The sequence below is a fragment of the Podarcis tiliguerta genome (genome assembly GCF_965153285.1).
Source record: "Podarcis tiliguerta genome assembly, chromosome: 6".
Taxonomy (NCBI): Eukaryota; Metazoa; Chordata; class Lepidosauria; order Squamata; family Lacertidae; genus Podarcis; species Podarcis tiliguerta.
In genome coordinates this window covers 50,960,353-50,981,252 of record NC_139539.1, presented here as the reverse complement: position 1 = coordinate 50,981,252, position 20,900 = coordinate 50,960,353, and the positions used below count along the sequence as shown (strand labels likewise).

General features: G+C 38.1%; 1 protein-coding gene across 16 annotated transcripts in view; it reads right to left on the bottom strand.

Annotated features, from left to right (window-relative positions):
* MAST2 (microtubule associated serine/threonine kinase 2) overlaps nt 1–20,900 on the bottom strand; it is a 142,403-nt gene that overhangs the window by 62,283 nt on the left and 59,220 nt on the right. For 6 of the 16 annotated variants that reach the window (XR_014512945.1, XR_014512946.1, XM_083447773.1 and 3 more), the window contains exon 4: nt 20,589–20,620. Coding sequence is in view for 7 of the 16 variants with exons in the window: in XM_083447773.1 (XP_083303899.1) it covers nt 20,589–20,620 (32 nt within the window). In the remaining 9 variants the exon portion in view is untranslated. Of the gene's footprint in view, nt 1–14,784; nt 14,992–15,904; nt 16,418–20,588; nt 20,621–20,900 lie in introns of those variants that run through there. The other 10 variants (XR_014512948.1, XR_014512949.1, XM_083447774.1 and 7 more) reach the window with 7 other exon arrangements.

Below are 20,900 nucleotides of genomic sequence, written 5' to 3'. Positions count from 1 at the left end.
ACCTAGTTTTTGGAGGAGGAAAAAAAGAAAAAAAATATTCTGAATCTCAGAAGCCAGAACAGCAAGAGGGATCGCTGCGCAGTGAAAGCAGCGATCCCTCTTGCTGTTCTGGCTTCTGGGATAGCTGCGCAGCCTGCATTCACTCCATAAGACGCACACACATTTCCCCTTATTTTTTAGGAGGGAAAAAGTGAGTCTTATAGAGCAAAAAATACGGTACCAAGCTGGAGGTAACTTGATACCGAAAGATGATAGAAGCCAGTTTCTGTGCCAAAATGATATACACTAGGCTGGCAGTGAGATAGCCTAATTCTACCATCAAGGATGGGAAGTATATGGCCTTCCAGATGTTGCTGGAACTACAACTCACATTCTTCCTGACTACTGACCACCCTGACAGAGGATGGGGCAAGTTTATCTACTTATCTGAGGTATTCGCAGTCTATTTTAAGAGTCCTAGGTTGGTAAACACTAAAAACCACAAACAATAACAATGTAACAAAATTAATTGATCAGAATCATAAAATTAATAATAGTCACAAACAAACAGGCAGCAGAACTGAAGATAAAATATCACCAGGCACTTCATCCCTCCCCAGAATCCTGGGCAAAAAGATGCATCCAACAACCACATCATGAAACCAGCAACAAGAAGCTGCCAGCTTAAAAAAACAAAATACAAAACTATGTGGTAATAATGACAATAGCCTCTTCCACCAGACATGTGCTGTAGACATTTAGATCAAACTAGGTGGGTTTTTTAAAAAGAACTATTTCACTTGCATTGCTAACACTGGAAATGAATTTCTCTCTGCACATTTGAAACCACATTAAAGCAGTCATTATTGTGAACTTGAATATTGAGGCTATAATCCAACTTGTGGCTCCAGAGTAGCCCAAATGAAGTCAATGGGGCTCCATGGAGTAAGCAGCTTAAAGAACACACACTGAATTTAAAACTGAACTCCCCTCCCCTGAGCATACTAATACAAAGGGCTAAAGCCAAGTGCCTTATTGTTTTCTATTCAAAAATGTTGCAAATTATCCACATGAAAAGTACTTTGACCTATATTAGTATTCACAATGAAAGGATGGATATAAAGCTTAAGAGGCTATAGTGAGCAAGGTCCACAACAGAGATGCAGGCCAGTAGACACATCTTCCTTTAAAAAAAAAGAAAAAGTTCCAGAATTCTTGAAATCTTTACACAGCACATCCTTTGCAGACTTCCTTTGCTACATTTTACAATTCACAGATTCTTCCTGGTATAAGATTCCAGTATTATCATGTCATTAAGACCACCATGTCAATGTGACCCAGTCTTGGTTACACAGTTTACTTGTTTACCTGCTCACACCCTTCTTGCTTCATAGCAAAATTTAACCTTAGCTCCAACCACACACTACAAAGTAGGAGGTAATTAATGGATCCATTCTTCTTTACTGTAGCTAGAAGAGGAATATTCCTACTGCTAAGAGTTCTTGAAGGTTCTAGAGTCTTACCAAGGAAAAATACAGGAACCCCACCCCACTGAAGAATTCAATTGGCAAAACAAATTTAATAGCTATTAGTCAATATTTGAAATTTAAAAATAAAAATAAAGGGAAAGATTCTAAATCTTACCACAAGGTTGTCACTGCCTAGGATTTAAGACAACAAAATAATCAAAATAATTTACTAGTAGTAATACTAGTACTCTGCACCTGATGTAGGATCCTACAAGTAGTAACACTATATCTCTTTGAATGCATTTTGGATTAAGATTCATATCAAAATATAAATTAAAGATATCCAAAGCACTTAAGATCCAAGTTCGACATGCTGAGGTTCATTTCACCACTACAAAAAATGTTAATCTATGGATCCTTGTGAGAGATGCTCTGGTAATTACCAAAACAATTTGAAACAACAAATGGTGCTCTTCTGCTTCTTTCTTAAATAGTTTAAGTATATTATGCACTTCCATTTTAATGTCATATACATGCTCTGAACAGACAATTTGCATGAATTTATAATCATCTTCTATCCCCTCACATATGCATTTTTAAACTTTGAAACCACAGGAAAATACTAGAACCCAGCAGATTATTGAGTGAATTAAGTGAGTGAAATGACATATTAAAGTCCCTACTATGACAAAATGCTAGCACATATATTAGATAGCAGCTTGAAGCAAAGCATTAAAAATTCAATCTAAGATATTACTGCCAGCTAGCAAATAGAAATTTTGAAACGGGGACTTTGCCATTTTTCCCTTAGCATTATTATGGGCAAACACCACAGCTATTGATTAATCTAATTTAAGAAATAACATATTTACAGATGTGCTTCGTTCTCATATGCTCTTGTGGAGAAGAGACTACATTTTCAGTTACCTTGTATTTTTGTCGACTAAAAATTCTAAGCAGCTCCCATTTTTAATACATTATAAATTGAAAACCGCATGTATCCAACCATATAATCTCATCCATCAGCTTTAATCTCTGCAACAGTCTCGACTACATGAAACAGACAGAGTAAACATTCTAAGATTTTGTTTTGAGAATCCTTTGATTACCTTTTGGATCGCCTCAACATGCTGGTTTCTGGCAGAGAGAAATTGGATAGCACTGTCCAGAAGGAGTCAGACATGATCTTTGTAAGCTTTCATTTCCAGCAAAAACACTGCACTATCAAACCACAAGCAATAAAATAAGGGACCAAAGAAAACCAGTGACAGAGCCAATGCAAATTCCCTGTAGATCTTGCAGGCTGTTCCATTAATGTGAACGAGACAAGTAGGCAGGCAGGCAGGCAGCTGCTTTCAGTGTCTCTGCTTTCTATTGATTTCACCCTTGCCTGTCTTCCTGCCTTTCTCTACCTAGAACGGCGTTTACAGAATGACACTGGACTGCTTAAGGAAACTTACTGTCAATACTAGTACGTATTTGGCTTAAATTACATTTTATTCATATATTGTGTTCAGTTGTTAACTTATTCCTTTTATTTAAAGAAAATATGAAACTGAATTCTCATCAGATAAAAGTAACCCCTCACATGCACTTGAAAGAAAGCCTTAATGTATGAAACCATATTTAGTTCATATCATCCTTTGCTAGTCTTTGCATCTCCTAGTCCACCACACTATTCATTACTTTTGCCTCAATCTTCACTGCCCTCTATTCTCTTCTCCACTGTGGAAATGTATTGTAAGTCCTTTTGGGGCCAGGGAGCCATCTGTTTTGCTTACGAAGCTTTGAGAAGTGTCATGCAAACTGAGGGTATCATATTAACCAAAGCAGCAATTTCCAATAAAAATAAAAGTCACTGTTTTATCTTAATTGCAAGAAAAATGAATGATGTCCCCCATGTATATAGGTAGCTGCAACTCAGGATAGCACTTCATGCACCTGATGAAGTGTACTGTGATCTTGGAAAGCTTTACGGTTTAAGTTCCCATGCTATAAATCAATAGATTATTCAATGAGAGATTAGTGCACAGCCGCTCAGAAACCTGTTGGCTTGAAACTGAGATTAATCATTTTGGCCTATCACAGGTAATAATGCACACTAGGACTAATATCTGGCATTTCAGTGATGGGTTTTATCTCTATACTAGCAGGGAATGGTCGGTGCTGCTCAGGATTTTTTGTGAAACCCCAAATTATTATGGTTTTTAATTAAAGTGTGTAATTTTTGAGTTTGGGTGCCTCACAACAAGGACTAGGTGAAGTAACACCCAATTCACGTTTCAGTTCACCATCTTGATTCAAAATGGTGCCCAGCATCCCAATGGCAATGAAGTCCACCACCCCAACCTTGAGAACCCTCGTGTCAAGTTTGGCAACAATATCTAAAGGTGTAGGTGTGTGTGTGTGTGTGTGTGTGTGTGTGTATGCTGCCATGCCAAAATTACATTTTGGTCTTCAATCTTAATTCAAAATAGGGCCTGGCACCCAAAGGTCAACGAAGACTGCTCCCCATCCCCACCTCAGCAATCCTCATGCTGAGTTTGGTGATGATAACCCGAGAGGCTGCTGAACCTATGCCAAAAAATCAAATTCACCCTAAAGTCACATGTCAAACATCAACAAGAAGTATGTCTTGGAAACCCTTGTGCCGAGTTTGGCAACAATATCTCACGAGGCAGCTAAACATATGGAGACTACACAGACAGACAAACCACTTTCCAAAATATATAGCAGACTAGCAGGTAGTGCCTGGTGCTGCCTGAGAATTTGTAGAAACCAAAAAGCATTTTTTAACATGCATAGTGTAATTTGTGAGTTTGGACCTGTCACACCAAAAATCAGGTAAAGTTATGTCAAAGTGCCATTCCAGCTCTTGTGCCACCATCACCATCACAAACAGGTAAAAAAGAAAAAAGAGCTGCTGCTACTATAGCAGGGGTAGGCAACCTAAGGCCCATGGGCCACAAGTGGCCCACGGGGGTTGTTTAACGGGCCCATAAACTGCCCCCCAACTGAGCCACCCACTTGGTGAGTCCCCACCCGCTGCACTAAACCGGTGCAGTGCGGCGTGGGGACTCGCTTCCGCGGCACCGGAAATCACGTCTGCGCAAACGCCGGAAATTGCGGGCGGGCGTGCAATCCAGCCCACAGAGGGATCTCCGCTGGAGTAAACCGGCCCAGGCGAGGTAAACCTAGCCGACCCCTGTACTATAGTAATGAAAAACATAGCAAACAGTTTCCCCCTGAAAATAATCAATGCCCCCCCATGACACAATTCACGATCATCTTGTTTTACTAAAGACAAAAAATCAACATACAAATGCAAGATACTATCCAAATATTTAAATTCAAAAAATTTAGCCTGCCGTCATAGTTTGCCTGCCCACCCATAAATATCAGGGAGTTAGAATCACACCTTAAATCATGTAATAAGTAATTTGATTTTCAAAATCATGAACAAAAGATACAGTGATCAATGTCATGTTATACGTAAAAAATACTAGCCAAGAGAGAAAGTTAGAAAGTTATATACCTTTTGTTAAGAAGGTATTCAATGAAAGGCTTAATACAGACAAACACACACAATCTTTCACAAAGAATAAATTGCAATTGAGGATAAAAAATAAAACCCTGTGTAAATCATTCTCTCATTGCTAACCACCTTCCAAGACCATCCATTTTACTTCTAATAAATAAATAAATATGAGTTTTAAAAGCTACCTGCAGATTCTATACTACAAAAGTAGAATGCTGCTTCAAGCAGCCTATTTTGAAAAAATAAATAAATTTCCTTTTGTGGATCTGTATAGCAGAGTGAGATTAATAAAGAAAGCAGCTGGCTGAGAAAAGAAAATGGCACCAACAAATAATTTGACAGAAGATAAAATCATCTAATAAAGCTTATAATTTATATAAGAATGGTAAGATCCATTTTGATGAAATGAATAGATTGTAAGTGAACACTGCTTAAGAAAAGGTCTTTGGGATGTTTTCACTGAACATTTTTTATCTACCTCTAATACCAATATCTTTTTATACTGCTCTGAATATGAAGTCTTATTGAAGCTGAATGTATGAGATTACAATATTAAAACAGCTTGAATTCAATTCAGTTTTTCAATATAAGAATACGGAAACATCACCCTTACGAATCTTTCTAAGTAAGGCAAGTCCCACCTGTACTCCACCCCCCACCTGCCACAAAAAAATGAAGCAAATGGAAGGGCCACAAAGCATTCCGTAGACATCAAATGTGTTCCAGGTTTCTCATGGACCTCCAACTCTGGCACTCAAAATGATTTCTAGTTACTTGATGCACAACGTACTCTGTCTTTTGAATTTTGTCAAAAATAGTGAACCCATAACAGTTCACAACCCTTGCAATATATATGCACAACAGCAAAAAAAGCATGCAAACGTTGGAATGCAACAGCAGCAAACAATATTTAATGATTACAAATTAAAGTGGTTAAATTGACAGCCTAGTTTAAAAAATGGCAATCAATGGATACATTCCCATGCTGCAAACCCAGTGAAACCATGGCTAAGCGCAAACATGTGCACATGCTGGCTACCAAGGATTGCACCCGCTCTGCTGCGCTTCAGGCTTTTTAGCTTAGCACAGAATAGCTGCAAAGTCAACATCTGGATCTGGGTATAATCCAAACCCAAGATTAAGGTCAAGGTCTCTTCTCCTTAACCAAGACCTTCTGCAAAGAACAAAACTTGGCTTAGCTGACATCCCAAGCCAAGCTAAAAAGTCCAGAAAAGAGCAAAGCTGATGCAAGCTCCTCCTGGAAGCCAGCATGTTTGTAAAGTCCTGGTAATCCATACTTTGGGTTACAGTGACATGAAAACAGGCCAATATAGGACAACATTTCCTAGTTTTGCTGATGACTCTTCATTCATTGCATCTTTTGATGAAATTGCACAGCATTTTAAGCTCTGTTTTTTTCTTTTACAGAATATGTATTATATTTTTAAAATTGTACTTCTTTATAAAAGCCCAAAAAAATATCAGCAGCAAAATGAAACATGTCTAGACATCTACCACTGCATCTACATCTACATCTGGCAATGTATCAGTTGGATACAAATCTACAATAGTCATTATATGTCTCTGTAATTTAGATCATTCTCATGAGTATTTCAAAGCTCTTTTGCATAAGAATATGTTTTACAATAGCTTGAATAGCAATGCAAAATTCAGATAATTTTACGTACTGACATCGTGACAGGTCTGGAGTCTGCTACAGAAAAAAGGCTGTACCCAACTGGAGTGTTCAAAACAGATGTGTGTAAAGACTTCAGAATTCAAGTCCAAATCTTTCCTTAGGTTACATTCCCTATAAAGTGTCGTCATCTATGACATGTGAAGTCGTTAGATACTGTACCATAGTGCTTGTCTGATGGCTTTTTCCAACAGTAATTAGTGCCTTTTCTCAACTACAAGTATTAGTTCACCAACTGAACATTTAATAACCCATTTAGCACTTAATGCTAATCCAAAGCATGGTGTAATGAAAAGCATTGGCCCCAATAAAAGGAGGACTTTACTCCTCCTCCGTTCCCTGTCCCCCACCCTGCTTCTGTGAGCTAAGCAATAATTTGGCTTAGTGTGTCATCTGAACCTGGGCTCAGTTTTTCTCATATCAGGCAAACTACAAGCTGTATACAAGGTTCATTCTATGGCTTACCACTCATGGTTTGTCTGGAGGAGACAAAGCCATGAATCTGGGTGCAGATGACATACCAAGGCAAACAAGGGCTTAGCTCACAGCAGTACAGCACCAGGGTACTGGAAGAGGAGCAAAAACCAAGATCTCTTCTCGGGCAGCTTGCACACTTCCACTAAGCCATGGTTTGTTGTAGTTTTGTGCATGAACTGAGTCACTGTTACTTTAAAGCACTACTTTATTGTTTGAATTATTAAAAAAATTAAACAAGCTTCCTAAGGACCTATAGTGTTTGCAATTATATATGCACTCTTTCATACTTTTAAAAATCACATAATTATCCTAATTATAGCTGACACATTTACTACGAGAAAAAAATCGCCTTATTTTTCCAAAACAAAATTTGAATGTACTCAGTGGCAAAGCTCAACATTTTTCCTATGTGTACCAATACAAGTTAACGTCAAATATTCAAAACCTACTATCGTTCTTCAAATTTGAAGGCAACCTCTTCACAATGATGTACAGTGAGACCATGATTTATGCCCATTTAACTTGTGCGCATTCAGCTTTATGTGCTTGGCAATTTAAAAAAAAAGTAAAAGGGGGGCAGAAAGGGGACAGGCATAAAGAAAAAAGGCTTTGGCAACCCTGTCTGACACTGCCCGCAATGTGTTCTGACTATATGCAGTTTTGGTTTAGGCATGAACCCTGGAATGCAACCCCTCCATAGGCTGAGGGCTATGTTATCAGTATAACACTGATATTGACTCAGCAACCTATCTTCATGACACTGGTGAAAGGTGGCAGCAGACCACAACCCCTGCTTGCTATTGCTGGCTCATACACACACAAATGTTTCCCATTATAATTTCATATATGCTTGTTATTTCTTCCCTTTAAAAAACCCCATCAAACAAACCTGCCCTTCCTGCTAATAATCTTAAGGTACTGTACATTTTCTGTCCCAAATTTGATAAAATTGTTCTGCCTCAACTCGTTTGTTTTAAATCCTCTCTTGGATATTTATCATTCATTTATTTTAAACAAGGGAAATTTAAAAATCTCACCAGCAGTCAACTGAAACTGCCCTTGAATGCATTTGCAGTTTGCTTAATCTCGCTAGATCTCATATTATCTTTTCTAGTCTTCTTGACATTCAGCTTTTGATACTATCAGCCATGCTATTCTTCCCACCATTTTGCAAAAGCTTCAGTTTGGTGAAACTGTTTTGTTTACATATTTTTGTAAGTTCTGGTGATTTTTAAAAACACTTTTATTTCCTCATCCTTGTCTGTTACAAGTGCCCTTTAAATATTCTCCCAATAGAATGAAAATTCCTCACCTTTAAGGTGAGGTGCATAGATGGGAGAATGCTTAAGCCATTCAACCATATGACAGGGTCTTTCACATAGGTATTTCACAGAAAACTGGCACATTCAATGGAAGAGACAGATGTATTCAGCCCCATTCAGTTGAATTACCGAGACATTCTCCTGGCTGCATGGGATCTGGTTATTTAAGTATTTTTTAAAATTATGTATTGCTCTTTTAGCATAAAATGCAGCAGTGGAGCTCACCATCATCTGAATAGCCTCCACGACACTACAACAGCCAGCAGGAGCCTTGAGTGGTGTTGAAGCCACTCATGCAAGTTATTTCATCCAGTCTCCATGCAGCCAGTGTAACATTAAAATGAGTTCTCACTTATAGAGCGTAGAGAATGCACTGGAGTAAATTCAAGAGTAGAGTTCTCCATAAGAGTAGAAATAGAAGTTCTTTAGTATGCTGGAAAAAAAGAAGTACATCTGTCTCAGAAACTGCTTCGGGCTTTTTACATGGCAGAACCAATAGTAGCACAAGAAGCAGAGTCTTGGGACTGTGGCTAAATTTCAAAAGCTTCTGCTACCAAAGAAGAACGCTCCAAATCTCTCCAAACCACATGCTCTTCTAACTGAAATAAACAACTATAATGTCTCATCATCTCCAAGCCCCAATATGTTCTCAATGAGTCTGGAGTTATTGTGTTATAAAGCATGTCTCGGTCAACCTCCATTGGAAAAAATAGTATCATACCACTTGGTACTGAGCAATTACTCATCATGTTTAAAGCTAATGGAAGCTTAAAGAAGCAACAACTAAAACTGGCAATTGCCACCTGCTGTGACAGAACAATTTCTAAGCAGCATTTAGCCTTAATATAGTTACTCCACAGACATCTGTCAAGCAGCAATCCTCCACACCCGAGATCAACCAATATTCTACCCCAAATAAACTGTTTAAACTAGTGTGTCTCCATTTAAGAATACATGCATCCTAAATTAACCTACTGATATCATTTTTCAATATACCCTAAGACCATACATACACACATACTATATTTTACTGCAAGTTGTCCTGTTAACTGAACCATAGTATATAAATCTTAGTAAATAAAAGCTGACAAATCCAAACTCCAGTCACTTCTGTTATAAAGATGTATTAACTACCATCCTTGATCGCTTAACAGCAACAAATCTGAAATATCAAGGTGCTTTTAGATTGCTCTTAAAAGCATGGACTTTGATGCAGTTGCCGAGGCATACCTGGGAAACTTGTTTTTACTTGCTTTTTGCAACTAAAAGTTAACTTGGTTATAACTTTTTACAATTTTATTGTTTGGTTTTATGTTTTTATATTGTTGTAAACTGCATTGATATTTTTAGGATACAGTGGTATAGAAATATTTAAATAAATAAATACCATTATGGTGGGCTAAGGTTAGACAAATCTGATGATGACTAGCTGATCTTATAACTTGCTAGAAGTTCAGATACCTCTAATTGCTAAAAGTCTGATTTTCTCAATCAGAGATTCACTACACCAAGCTGTGCCTAGCAGTCACTGATAGCCTTATCCTCCATTAATTTGTATAATCCCTTTTGAAAAACCAGTCAATGGTCATTTTGTGGTAGTGGATTTCAAAGAAGCACCAATACTCAGCTTTTTAGATGACCCTGAAGTCTAGCATTATATGAGAAAGAAACGCTTCTCTCTCCCTACTTTCTTTACACCATGCATAATTTTATGCACCTCTGTCATGCCCCTGCTTAGTCACCCTATTTCTAAACTAGAAAGCATTAAGTATTGTAACCTTTTCTCACAAGGGAGTTGCTCGAGCTCATTGGTTATTCTGGTTGCCCTTTTCAGCACCTATTCTAGCATTACAATATTCTGTTTGAAGTGCAGCAAGAAGAACTGTACACGATACTACAAACATGGCTGCACTATATATTTATATAATTTGCAGTGTGTGTCTCCCCCCCCCCCCATTCCTTTCTATTTATCCTTAATGTAAAATCTGCCCTTTTTACCCAGCAGTCAGGCTGTTTAACTCTCTCCAGCAGCTGGGCTGAACAAGTTATGGGCATATGTACCAGGCCCTGCCACAAATTAATTGTCAGGGTAAATAATAGTGGTACTCTATCATCAAGATCTTGCTTGTATTGGCTCTCTTATTTCTCCCTCCTTCTCTACTCTTTGCCCAAGTAAGCACAGAAAATACTTTAAAACCAAACTTCTGGTATTATAGAAACTGGAGCTTTGGGATGTTTTGATTTGTTATTAGACATAAATGAACAAGGGTAATCCTCGTTCCTGAATGTTAATCAAGGCTATCATGGTCATATTTAAATGTCTGGTTTCAAGCAATTACAAAACTATTATAAAACTTAATATTAACTGACACATGTGAGGTACAAAATGTTTGACTCTAAGTATATTTGACCTCCCTAAAGTTGGAAACTTCTTTTATCAGATACTGTTACAAGAGAACTGGATCAGGCAAGCAGACAGCTGTTTGTCCGCACAGAAAGGCTGACTACGCCAGAACAAGAGGAAAGGAAAAAAAACCTATGTAAACATTTATGGAAGAACACAGACAAATCAATGTAATGTTATTACCAGACAATGTAATTCCCTACAGAGCTAAGGTAGCTGCAATGTAACTCAATTGTGGGTGTTCAAATGTAGCTGTCAGAAAATAACTTGACAGGATGAACTTAAGATTCCAAATCAGCAGCAAGAGCAACCGACTGGTATCCAAGTAAATAAAATGACAACAAAGAACAAATGGATAAAACAGGATTAAGAGCTGCACAGGTGAAGCAAGGAATTCGAAAATTATCATTACAGAGCTGTGCTTTTAGACACAACTACATATCAACAGATTATCGTCTATTGTGTATTTACAAAGCTGAAAGGCAGTACCTCTGAAACTACAAAAAGCTATGATCACCCTAGTAAAAGCTGAAACCAACATCAATATTAGTTATTAAAAGATTTTCCATCTTTTGGGACAAGATGGCATACAAAGATCATAAAACGTATAAAAACAAGAGCTTAAAACAATTAAGTCTCTTTTTTTAATAAAGCAATAAAACAGATTCCAACACAGAGACTTTATCAAAAACTTTACTTGTTGACTTCTTAAGACTCAGCCTTTCAAACTTCTACCAGTTAAGGTGCAACTTTAAGGGCAGAACTTAATGAACCCCATTAGTGGAAGCCCTTTAGGGGGGTAGGAGAGAGGATTGTTCAATCTAGCAAGCTGAAAGGCTTGCACAGAAGGAACATTTGAATTCCACCTAAAGTATTCTTTAAAGAGCATATTAGTATCACTTCCTTTTCCTTCTTTTTTTAACTCATTTGTCAGGAGGTCAGGTGTTACACTGCTGCACGAAGTAGGCCTAAGGTTTTTATGTAAGTTTCTGCATATTATCCAATGCTTCCTCTTTAATAACTTGAAGGTTTTACCCAACCAAATATTACAGATTTGTTCGATTTTATAATTGAACTTTCATACAGACGTTTTGATGCAATAATTTCATTTTGGTACACCATGTGTTCAAAATAAACTTTGATATCTCTCTCAATTGTTGCAGCCAAATCCCTGTGGTTCCCCAGAAGGTTTCATCCCTCAGGCCCCTCAGCTGCATTACCCTGGAGTTGGCCCAGGAAAACATGAGGAGAGCCCACACCTAACCTTCTGCTCTAGTCCACATGAGCCAAGAAGCCTTAGGATGTGACAGTGGATTCATCAACCCACACATATTGTTGCTCTGTTGTCAAGACTAGGAGCCTTCACAGGTAACACAACTCTTGATCTATAGAAAAAATACTATACTAGATTAAAAAAAAAACACTGGGTGGGATTCATCCAACTTTTACTCAGAGCAGACCTATTAAAATTAATGTACCTAACTTAAAGTCATGTACATTTATTTCAATGGGGTGAGTGACTGAATAAACCTTCACTGAATATCATCTCTTATGTGCAGCCATGTATAAAGATTCAAATATTTTTGAATTCTGTATTGATATATGAGAGAAAGACATATAAATTATTACTTATCTGCTTCTGGCAGCCAAACTGACAATATGTCAGAACTGAAAAGCACCATCACTGACCCCACTATTTTCTTCAAACTCTTGCTTAGCTACAATTTGGGATATGGTATGCATGATGAAGTTAACAAACCTGGTAAAAGTGAGAGAAGGTGAAAGAAGTTGCACCTTCTTCCTTGAGCTGCTGCCTGCTTCTTGGCTTTATTTCATGGTGTTATGAGTATGACAGAGCGTCAGATTGCCTCATAGGACAACTTTATGCAACCAAACAAGTACCTAAGATTGTTTGTGCACTGCCCACAAAGAAGTAGTTCATAACAAAGCATCTATCCCAATTTAGTAGGAAAAACTGGCCTTATGTTTGCATGCACAAATTTGTTTGAATTATTACTCTACATGCAAACATAACAGCTGGTTAACAGAAAGCCTGAGGAAAGGTTCTACTAAAGAGGATTAAAAATAGTGAAACTACCAAAGGCTGACTTGAAAGAACAAATGAGCAGATATTATGATAGCAAATTTAATTCACTTAAAACAAGGAACATGTGAAGAAGAAAGCATTTTAGCGACGGGCTTGAATGTAACTTACAGTGGTACCTCGGGTTACAAACACTTCGGGTTGCAAACGCTTCAGGTTACAAACTCCACTAACTCGGAAGTAGCTACCTCGGGTTGCGAACTTTGCCCCAAGATGAGAACGGAAATCGCACGCCAGAGGCAGCAGGAGGCCTCATTAGCGAAAGCGCACCTCAGGTTAAGAACAGTTTTGGGTTAAGAACAGACCTCCGGAACGAATTAAGTTTGTAACCCGAGGTACCACTGTATTTTAGAAAATAAGATATCTTGTTAAAGATAGAAAGACTGTAAGAATTATGTTTTAAAATTGTAGAGGAGGTGAGAAGAGGCCAACATCTGTATGCTTCAGCCACTCTCCCCCCCCCCCCAATCTATATTGACACAGCTTCTTCTAGTCTGTATTCACTGAATGGAGCAAAGGCAATACATAAGTGTGGAAGTCATTCAAGAGGACGCAGGGTCAGCTCAAGCCTTTCTGCTGCCGGGGTGTAGGACAAAATAACAGAATGAGGTAGCAGATGGTGAGATGTGTTTTAGGACCTACATTATTTCTTTTGACTGTTTTTAATTGTTTTAACTGATTTTAATATTGTATTTACATTGCTGTAATGTTTCCTGGGAATTTATGTTGAAGGCCATATAAGAAATAGTGATGCTGGTGGTGGTAATAACAACAACAACAACAACAACAACAACAACAACAACAACAACAAATTATATTTCTTTATTATTCTTAACTTTATATCCTGCCCTTCCTCCTTTGCTCAGGGTGGCAAAGGACATGTAGTAAGAACACACTAGTGTCTGCCACAACATGAAGAAGTCAATCAGGCAAATTCTTCAGTGCTGGTGACAAGACTATCCTAAACCACACATGAGGACAGCAAGCTAGTTGGGGAGATGAACGGCAGCCCACATGCCATACTTGGCTCTGTCCTTCAGCAACTTACCCCACCACTCAACCTAACACCCATCTGGTGTCCACTCAAACAAATGCTGCAGTGTGGCTGTGTGCATCATGTAAGCTGAGCAATGTATGCATGTGTGCAATGCCTGCTGGCATATGCAGTCTGAGCTTTCTGCTGGCTTGCTCAATTTGGGGGTTGTTTCAAATGGTGTCTGTGATGCAGTGGGTGAAGCAATATGGCGCCACATTAGTTGGTGGTTGCCACTACTCTCACCTAGCATCCACCACCTAATGTGGTCACCTCACTCTGCCTAACGACAGGATCAGCCCTGAATGAGCTTGTAAAAGTTCTTTTTTTGGGGGGAAGTGGGGGCAGAAGCAGGAAGGCAGTGCTCTGCCCATAGCTGTTATGACTAAAAGGGAAAGTTAATTAAAATAAAAAAAGAGAAATAATGCTTCTGTAAACAAGTATAGTTCTATTAAGGGTCCATCTATAAATGAGAAAAGCATTACACAGAACTGTGGCAAAGACAAGGGGGGCACATGCATGCAAATGATTTTGAACATGCTTATTGAACTGGGAGGAGATAATCGGTCTACTATGACTGATAATAGAACAAGGTTTCTGAATAATGCTTCCTTTCTTATTTTAGATGTTTCATGACCCAGACAAAATTTTGAATGCTGCAGAGATACCTTAAAGTCTAAGCCTACTATTGAAATGACCCAAGTTAAAGGTTATGCATTACTGATTAAAGAACACATGTTCCCACTTTAAATTCCTCCTTACCTCCACTGAAGTGGGTTGCTGCAGCAAGGGCTACCAGGGTTGCTCTGAGGTTGTGGGTTGAGGTAAAACACTAGAGGAGATGTAGCAAGGGCACAATCAGCACTAAATGGGATTTTAAGATGCTGCAGACCTGGAGCAGAAGTAGGAGAGAACACATGCTGGTGCCCATCACTTCCTCGGCAGTGGGAAAGGAAAGGAGAGGAGATTCTGACAAAGCACCACAACAGAAACAGTCAGTTTCAAAATTATCCTGTCAAGTACTTTTTGTTTGTTTTTAAAGAAAACAAGTTGCACACAGCAAATAACAGACCTACACCTAAACAGACACATGTATCTGATTGGGCATGGAAAGCATAAAAGCTACACATAATTGAATATTTATGCATCAGCCCAAATTCATCTAATGAGTAAACTACAGGTTAAATAAAAACATCAATTGCTAACCTCTTCTTGGGCATCGAATGGGAATTTATAAAAGACTGAAAAACTAGATAACCCTCCACTTATATAATCTTCATACTTAATGGCATATTCCATGCACATTCAATGTCACTTGCAGCCATGGGCCACAGTCTCACAAGCTGCACCTCTGACTGTGGCTTTTCGCTTCCATGGCAGTGGCTCACAGCAGACTGCAGTCACAATATTTTATTTTTTTTATTTCTAAGATGCTTTCATATGTGGAGATGTATATTAAAAGTGGAAGAACTTATACATTAATGGGGAAACTTGAGGTTAACTTTACTTACTCCTAATACTTAAGGCACTAATCTCCACAATTCAGCTATACTGAATATTTAATTGGAATCAATAGCCCTACAAATACGAATTATGAAATAAAATAGACCAGAAAGCTCAATATGAACTTTTATTCACTTCATACCAAAGAGAGCAAAAACAGAACAATTAAGTTGCCCCATTATATAAAAATAAGATAGTACATTAATTATATCTATGCTTAAAAGACCGACAAACTGTATGACTATTCTAAAAACTTAAATGAAAGCATGGATTTGTTAAACTATTGCTTAACTGACACTCAAGATTCAGATTAATATTATATTTTTTCACTCCAATAGATAAGCTAGGCACTGAGTCTATTTCACACAACAATCCTTACTGGATCCGTAGAGATGGGGCTCCAAACCTCTCTCTTCTTCGTTTCATCATTTCACTGTGTGAAATGCTAGATGTGTTAAATGAATAGATCTTAAAGCCAGAAAAGTGGAAGTGCTGTTAAATCCAAGCCTGAGTTTCTTGCGTAGCCTCAGAGTCAATGACAGATAACTATGCCTTCAACTGAAGTCGAGATCTATCGGATAGATCACATCACAAGGCAATTGTTTAAGAAGCCTTCTGCAAACTTATTTATGGCATCCAGAAACAACCAAGCCTAAGTCAGCCAGCATGAGGAGCAAGGTCTGAGAAGCTGAAGATAGGGACTGAACCGTTTTGTTCCCGCCTACATTTTACTTCCATTATCACTCACAGTTGAGGCACGGCAAATCACGGAAAAACATTTGTTCATTTCAGCAACACTTTCAGCAAGCCACAAGGAAACAGAGACTGAGAGGGAGAAATGGCACATGAGCAAAAACTTTGGCAGAAGCCTCGCATACCAACACGAAAGCTCACACTGCAAAAGTAGTACACAGTGACTGCTGACCCAGAGCCCCAGGAAAGCCACAGGCAGCTGCTCTCTGACTGCTGTGGATTCCCACCCCACCCCCACCCCCCAAAAAATATTTTTTGGATTTCTAACATGGGGGTTGGATCGCATACCTTTTTCCTTATTCTGGATTTTTCATATTGCACTCAATAGCACTTAAGCATACTGTATTGTAGGTTTTTTATATACAGGGCTTTCCAGGAAGAGAAAACAGGACTTTGCTTCAACCTGTACTTTAATTCTTTCTGGATCTACAAAGAACTGACAAAGGTGATGAGAGCTCTAAGGCAAGAGATTTAACAGTGTGAATTAACCAACTCCCTTATAAACCATGGGTAGGCAAACTAAGGCCCGGGGGCCGGATGTGGCCCAATCGCCTTCTAAATCCGGCCCGCAGACGGTCCGGGAATCAGTATGTTTTTAAATGAGTAGAATGTGTGCTTTTATTTAAAATGCATCTCTGGGTTATTTGTGGGGCATAGGAATTCATTCATTCCCCCCCCCCCCAAAAATAGTCCGGCCCCCCACAAGGTCTGAGGGACAGTGGACCGGCCCCCTGCTGAAAAAGTTTGCTGACCCCTGGGATAAACTTTTCCCCCTGTCTAAATATTGACTCATTCACTTTGGCTGTGAAGCAACAGTTATTGCCACTGACTAAGATCAGTGTAAGCATACCAAACTATTAATCAGTATCTTCAAAACCACCATGTATAGAAATTGCCACTTATACTGGAAGCCCAGGAAGCATACTGATGCATACATTTTACTACTCAAAAAATGTCACATGAGCAATAAACTCCAGTGCCCAATCTATCCTTATGTACTGCTCAGTAACATTATTGTATGATCAAATAATATGAGCTTTCAAAAGCATGGATGACCAGGCAGCACATTTTCCATTACTTCCTGTATACTATCAGAAAGACTAATTCTCAAATCAAGAGACAACCATGTATAATGCTGGCCTTTTAAAAAAACATGTTACGTCAGTATGTAAACTAGTATCCCAGATATAATCCTGATACTATTTGAATGAGGCCATTTTTGACTGACTCACTGACAAAAACTTAACCCAAAGTAGTCTAAATGATGCCTGCATAATGTAGCTGTAGAATGTCTCTTAATAAACACGCCTCAATTAAAGATAAACCTTTTTAGATGAATTTAGAGAAAGAGAAAAAAACAACTCAGGCACCAGAAGTTACCCAATTGTTCTAAAGAATGGTCAGCAAAAATCTATGAAGACAAACTCATACATACAAAAAAGGTGCCAAACAGCATATTAAGGGGTTATTTGATTAATTTCAACAGAAGGGTTGATACTTTTGAACTGCAGAACTACAACATGATTTCTTGAAGTTACCAGCACTCTGAGAAAGTTTGTCAGTCTACTGGCACCTGACAGGATTGGGGACACCTCTTAATCTGATTTATCAAGTTCTTCTAAAGTAATCTACATTTTCTCTGCCTCACTATGTATAACTGTTCTTACCAGGGGGTGCAGGGGAATCAGCAGAAGTCCACACACCCAAGCAATATCCCATTAAATTGATATAATAATGAAGTTTAGCCCCAAACAGCTCCTATGAATCAAAACCTGAGTAAAGTTGTGAACGTTCAACCAGGCCATGTTATGGAACCACTGGATATTAGCTACTACTGGATAGAAACTAATGGGGCTGAAAGTACTTTACACACTAAAAGTACAGTACATATTATTTAAATATTAATGGTTCTCCCGTGTTAGCTAAGATGCAAGCTCCTTGATTATAAAACGCTATCCTCAAGAAAGAAAATATAGTACACTTTTTGTTAATAATAATAATATCACACTGAAAAAACACTACCAATGTGAAATTTAAAAGATATCCCAAATGTATTTGGATGTAAATGATATAAGCTATTTCAGCTGATCAGTATTTATAATATGGATATTCAGAAAGCATAGTACCAGATTTTCTCATTTTAAAGTATTGCTAAAATACTGCACTAATTCCTTATGCCTTAAAAGCTTGACATATATGTAAAGCTAGTCACCCCCAAGTACGGTGAATGTACTACTTGTTCAACAGAAACACAGACTTTCTTCATGCAATTTTGGGAAGTCATGTTGCAACATCAGCAATACAGTTTGCCGTTCCAATTTCTGAATCAGCACCTCCTATCTTTTTAGAAACAGGTAGTTATTTTTAGAGCGGCTCTTCTTGAGAGCCTCTCCCCTTGGCTGAGTTGCTATCACTCCACATTGTCAAATTAGGAGCACTTGGGAAACTCTTCAAATTTTCTTTAGTATTAGAATCTGTACACAGAAGGCTACCTTTTTATGAGCACGCAACTGACTCCTACTACTGGAAGGCCAGGTAAAGCCTTGAGTGACCAGAGCTAAAAGCTGCCCATTGCCCCTTCCAGCACCTCAGTGGAATGTAGAATACTTATTAATATTCCAGTCCAAAGCACTATATGAAAAGTATAGTATACTGATAAAACATAAAACGCTCAAGAGAACACGGAAAGTATTTTACTGAATGGTTCTGACAAATGCAGCAACTTATTGTTTTGCCGTTCAATTTTAAGTCAGCTTAAATATCTTTTCAAAGTTAAATGAGTGAACTTCACTCCAACTTTTCTTTACTGAAAGCACATTTACTTTCTCAGTCTAAATATCTGTTTCACCTCCTTTCATTGTGGACTGCTCAAATGTTTAGACCAACAATGCTTTAATCACCAGTTTATGACATTTCTTGAAAACACATATCTGGATGATGCACTATTTCTACACCGTTTATTCTATTATTCTATGTTAAATATTTCAACTTGTCAAGCACAGGTTCCATAAATTACTGGATTTACACAAAGTACTCAGGGAGGTTTCATACCAGTTCTTTTAGCCTCTGACCCTTCCTGTTTGTAAGTGTTGCTGCCAAAGAGTGGAGAAATAAGAGGAGTATGAGTTCAATGCTAGTTTCCTCAGGAAGGAATTCACTTACCTGGGAGATTTAACGCCGTTAAAACAGATATGAAGGAAGTGAGTAAGCTACACTGGAATTGGTAACTTATAAATAAAATGTGAGAATGAATCTATCAAGTGTCACACAACCAGTTCTCTCTGCTGTAAACATGAACACAGGTTGTGTGTCACTAGTTTTATATTCACAAGCAAACAGCCACAGATACAAGCCAAGACAGAAATAGATCATATAAACGCAACTACTACATTATCTCTCATTTGAGAAGTGTAGCTGATGACCTGTGGTGCCTATGAAGACTAGAGAACTATGACTACCACTTAAGACCGAGCCTCGGATAATGCAAACAAGGTTCATAAGTTGAGAAATAATTTACAAAAATTGCCAAAAACCTATACTCAACGCACACTTTGAGAAAGAAAGAATGCATAATTTGGTCTTCCGACAAGTATCCCAATATGTTCTGTAATTTTAACAAAAATACTGTTGCAACCATTTCATCAGCATTGCAAAAATCCAAAATAGTTTCATGGAAGTTTAACAATAGGGAGTGTTGCAGTGGCTCGAGCCTCTATGCACCAGAATAGGTTCTGGAGAGACACCAGATGTAGAGGCATCAAGCACTGTCCTTAACAAAAAGGAAATAGCAATAAGATTTCTCTCAGCAGCATCATAAATCTAAGCCTATTTCTTGAAAGATAATATAAATATTCAGATCATGGTTTTCAATTATACTACTGTTTTTCATTTTCAGTCCAGGATTAGGCAGAAGGCTCACTTACCTCTCACAAATCCAACCAGAAACAGTTTCATTTTACCACTGACCAACCATATTGGCAAGTAATCCTTAAATCATGAATCTGCATAAAATGTCTGTACTGCTAAAATTATGAAGACCACATGGCACATAAAAATGTAAAATACATTCAATTTTCAACATGATGGTTTAATAGCCTGCTTTGTTTCTTATTCAAATGCTTCCAAAAGCCTAATTCCACAGTATCATACATGTTTCTGGAGAGGCCTAATGCGCAACAATATTCCATCATCCTCAGTAACCATGGGCTTTTATGTGCCCCACCCTTTGTTCCTACAAAACATATAAAAGATCCAAAAATATATCTGATAGATTTAGTTACTATTAAGACAAGAAAGAAATGTATACTTACAAACTTCCTCTTCTAGGGAGACTAAGTTCCTTCTGTGGGAAAAATACAAACAGCAAATCAATCAAGCTGATGAGGACAATGAGGACCAGCCTGCTTTTGATCAGTAATAACCATGCAGCTGTGTTACCAGAACTCCAGGTATAACATTGCCCCCATATGCCTACAGCCAACCATGTTACAATTTGGATTTTACAAGAAGCAAGAGTTGCTGAAATACAGAGGTATTCTGTATTGCTCTTCTAATGTGCAAAGAGGAACCTCACTGATGTCAATAAACAGTACACAACATTCCTAAGTTCCCACTTCTTATAA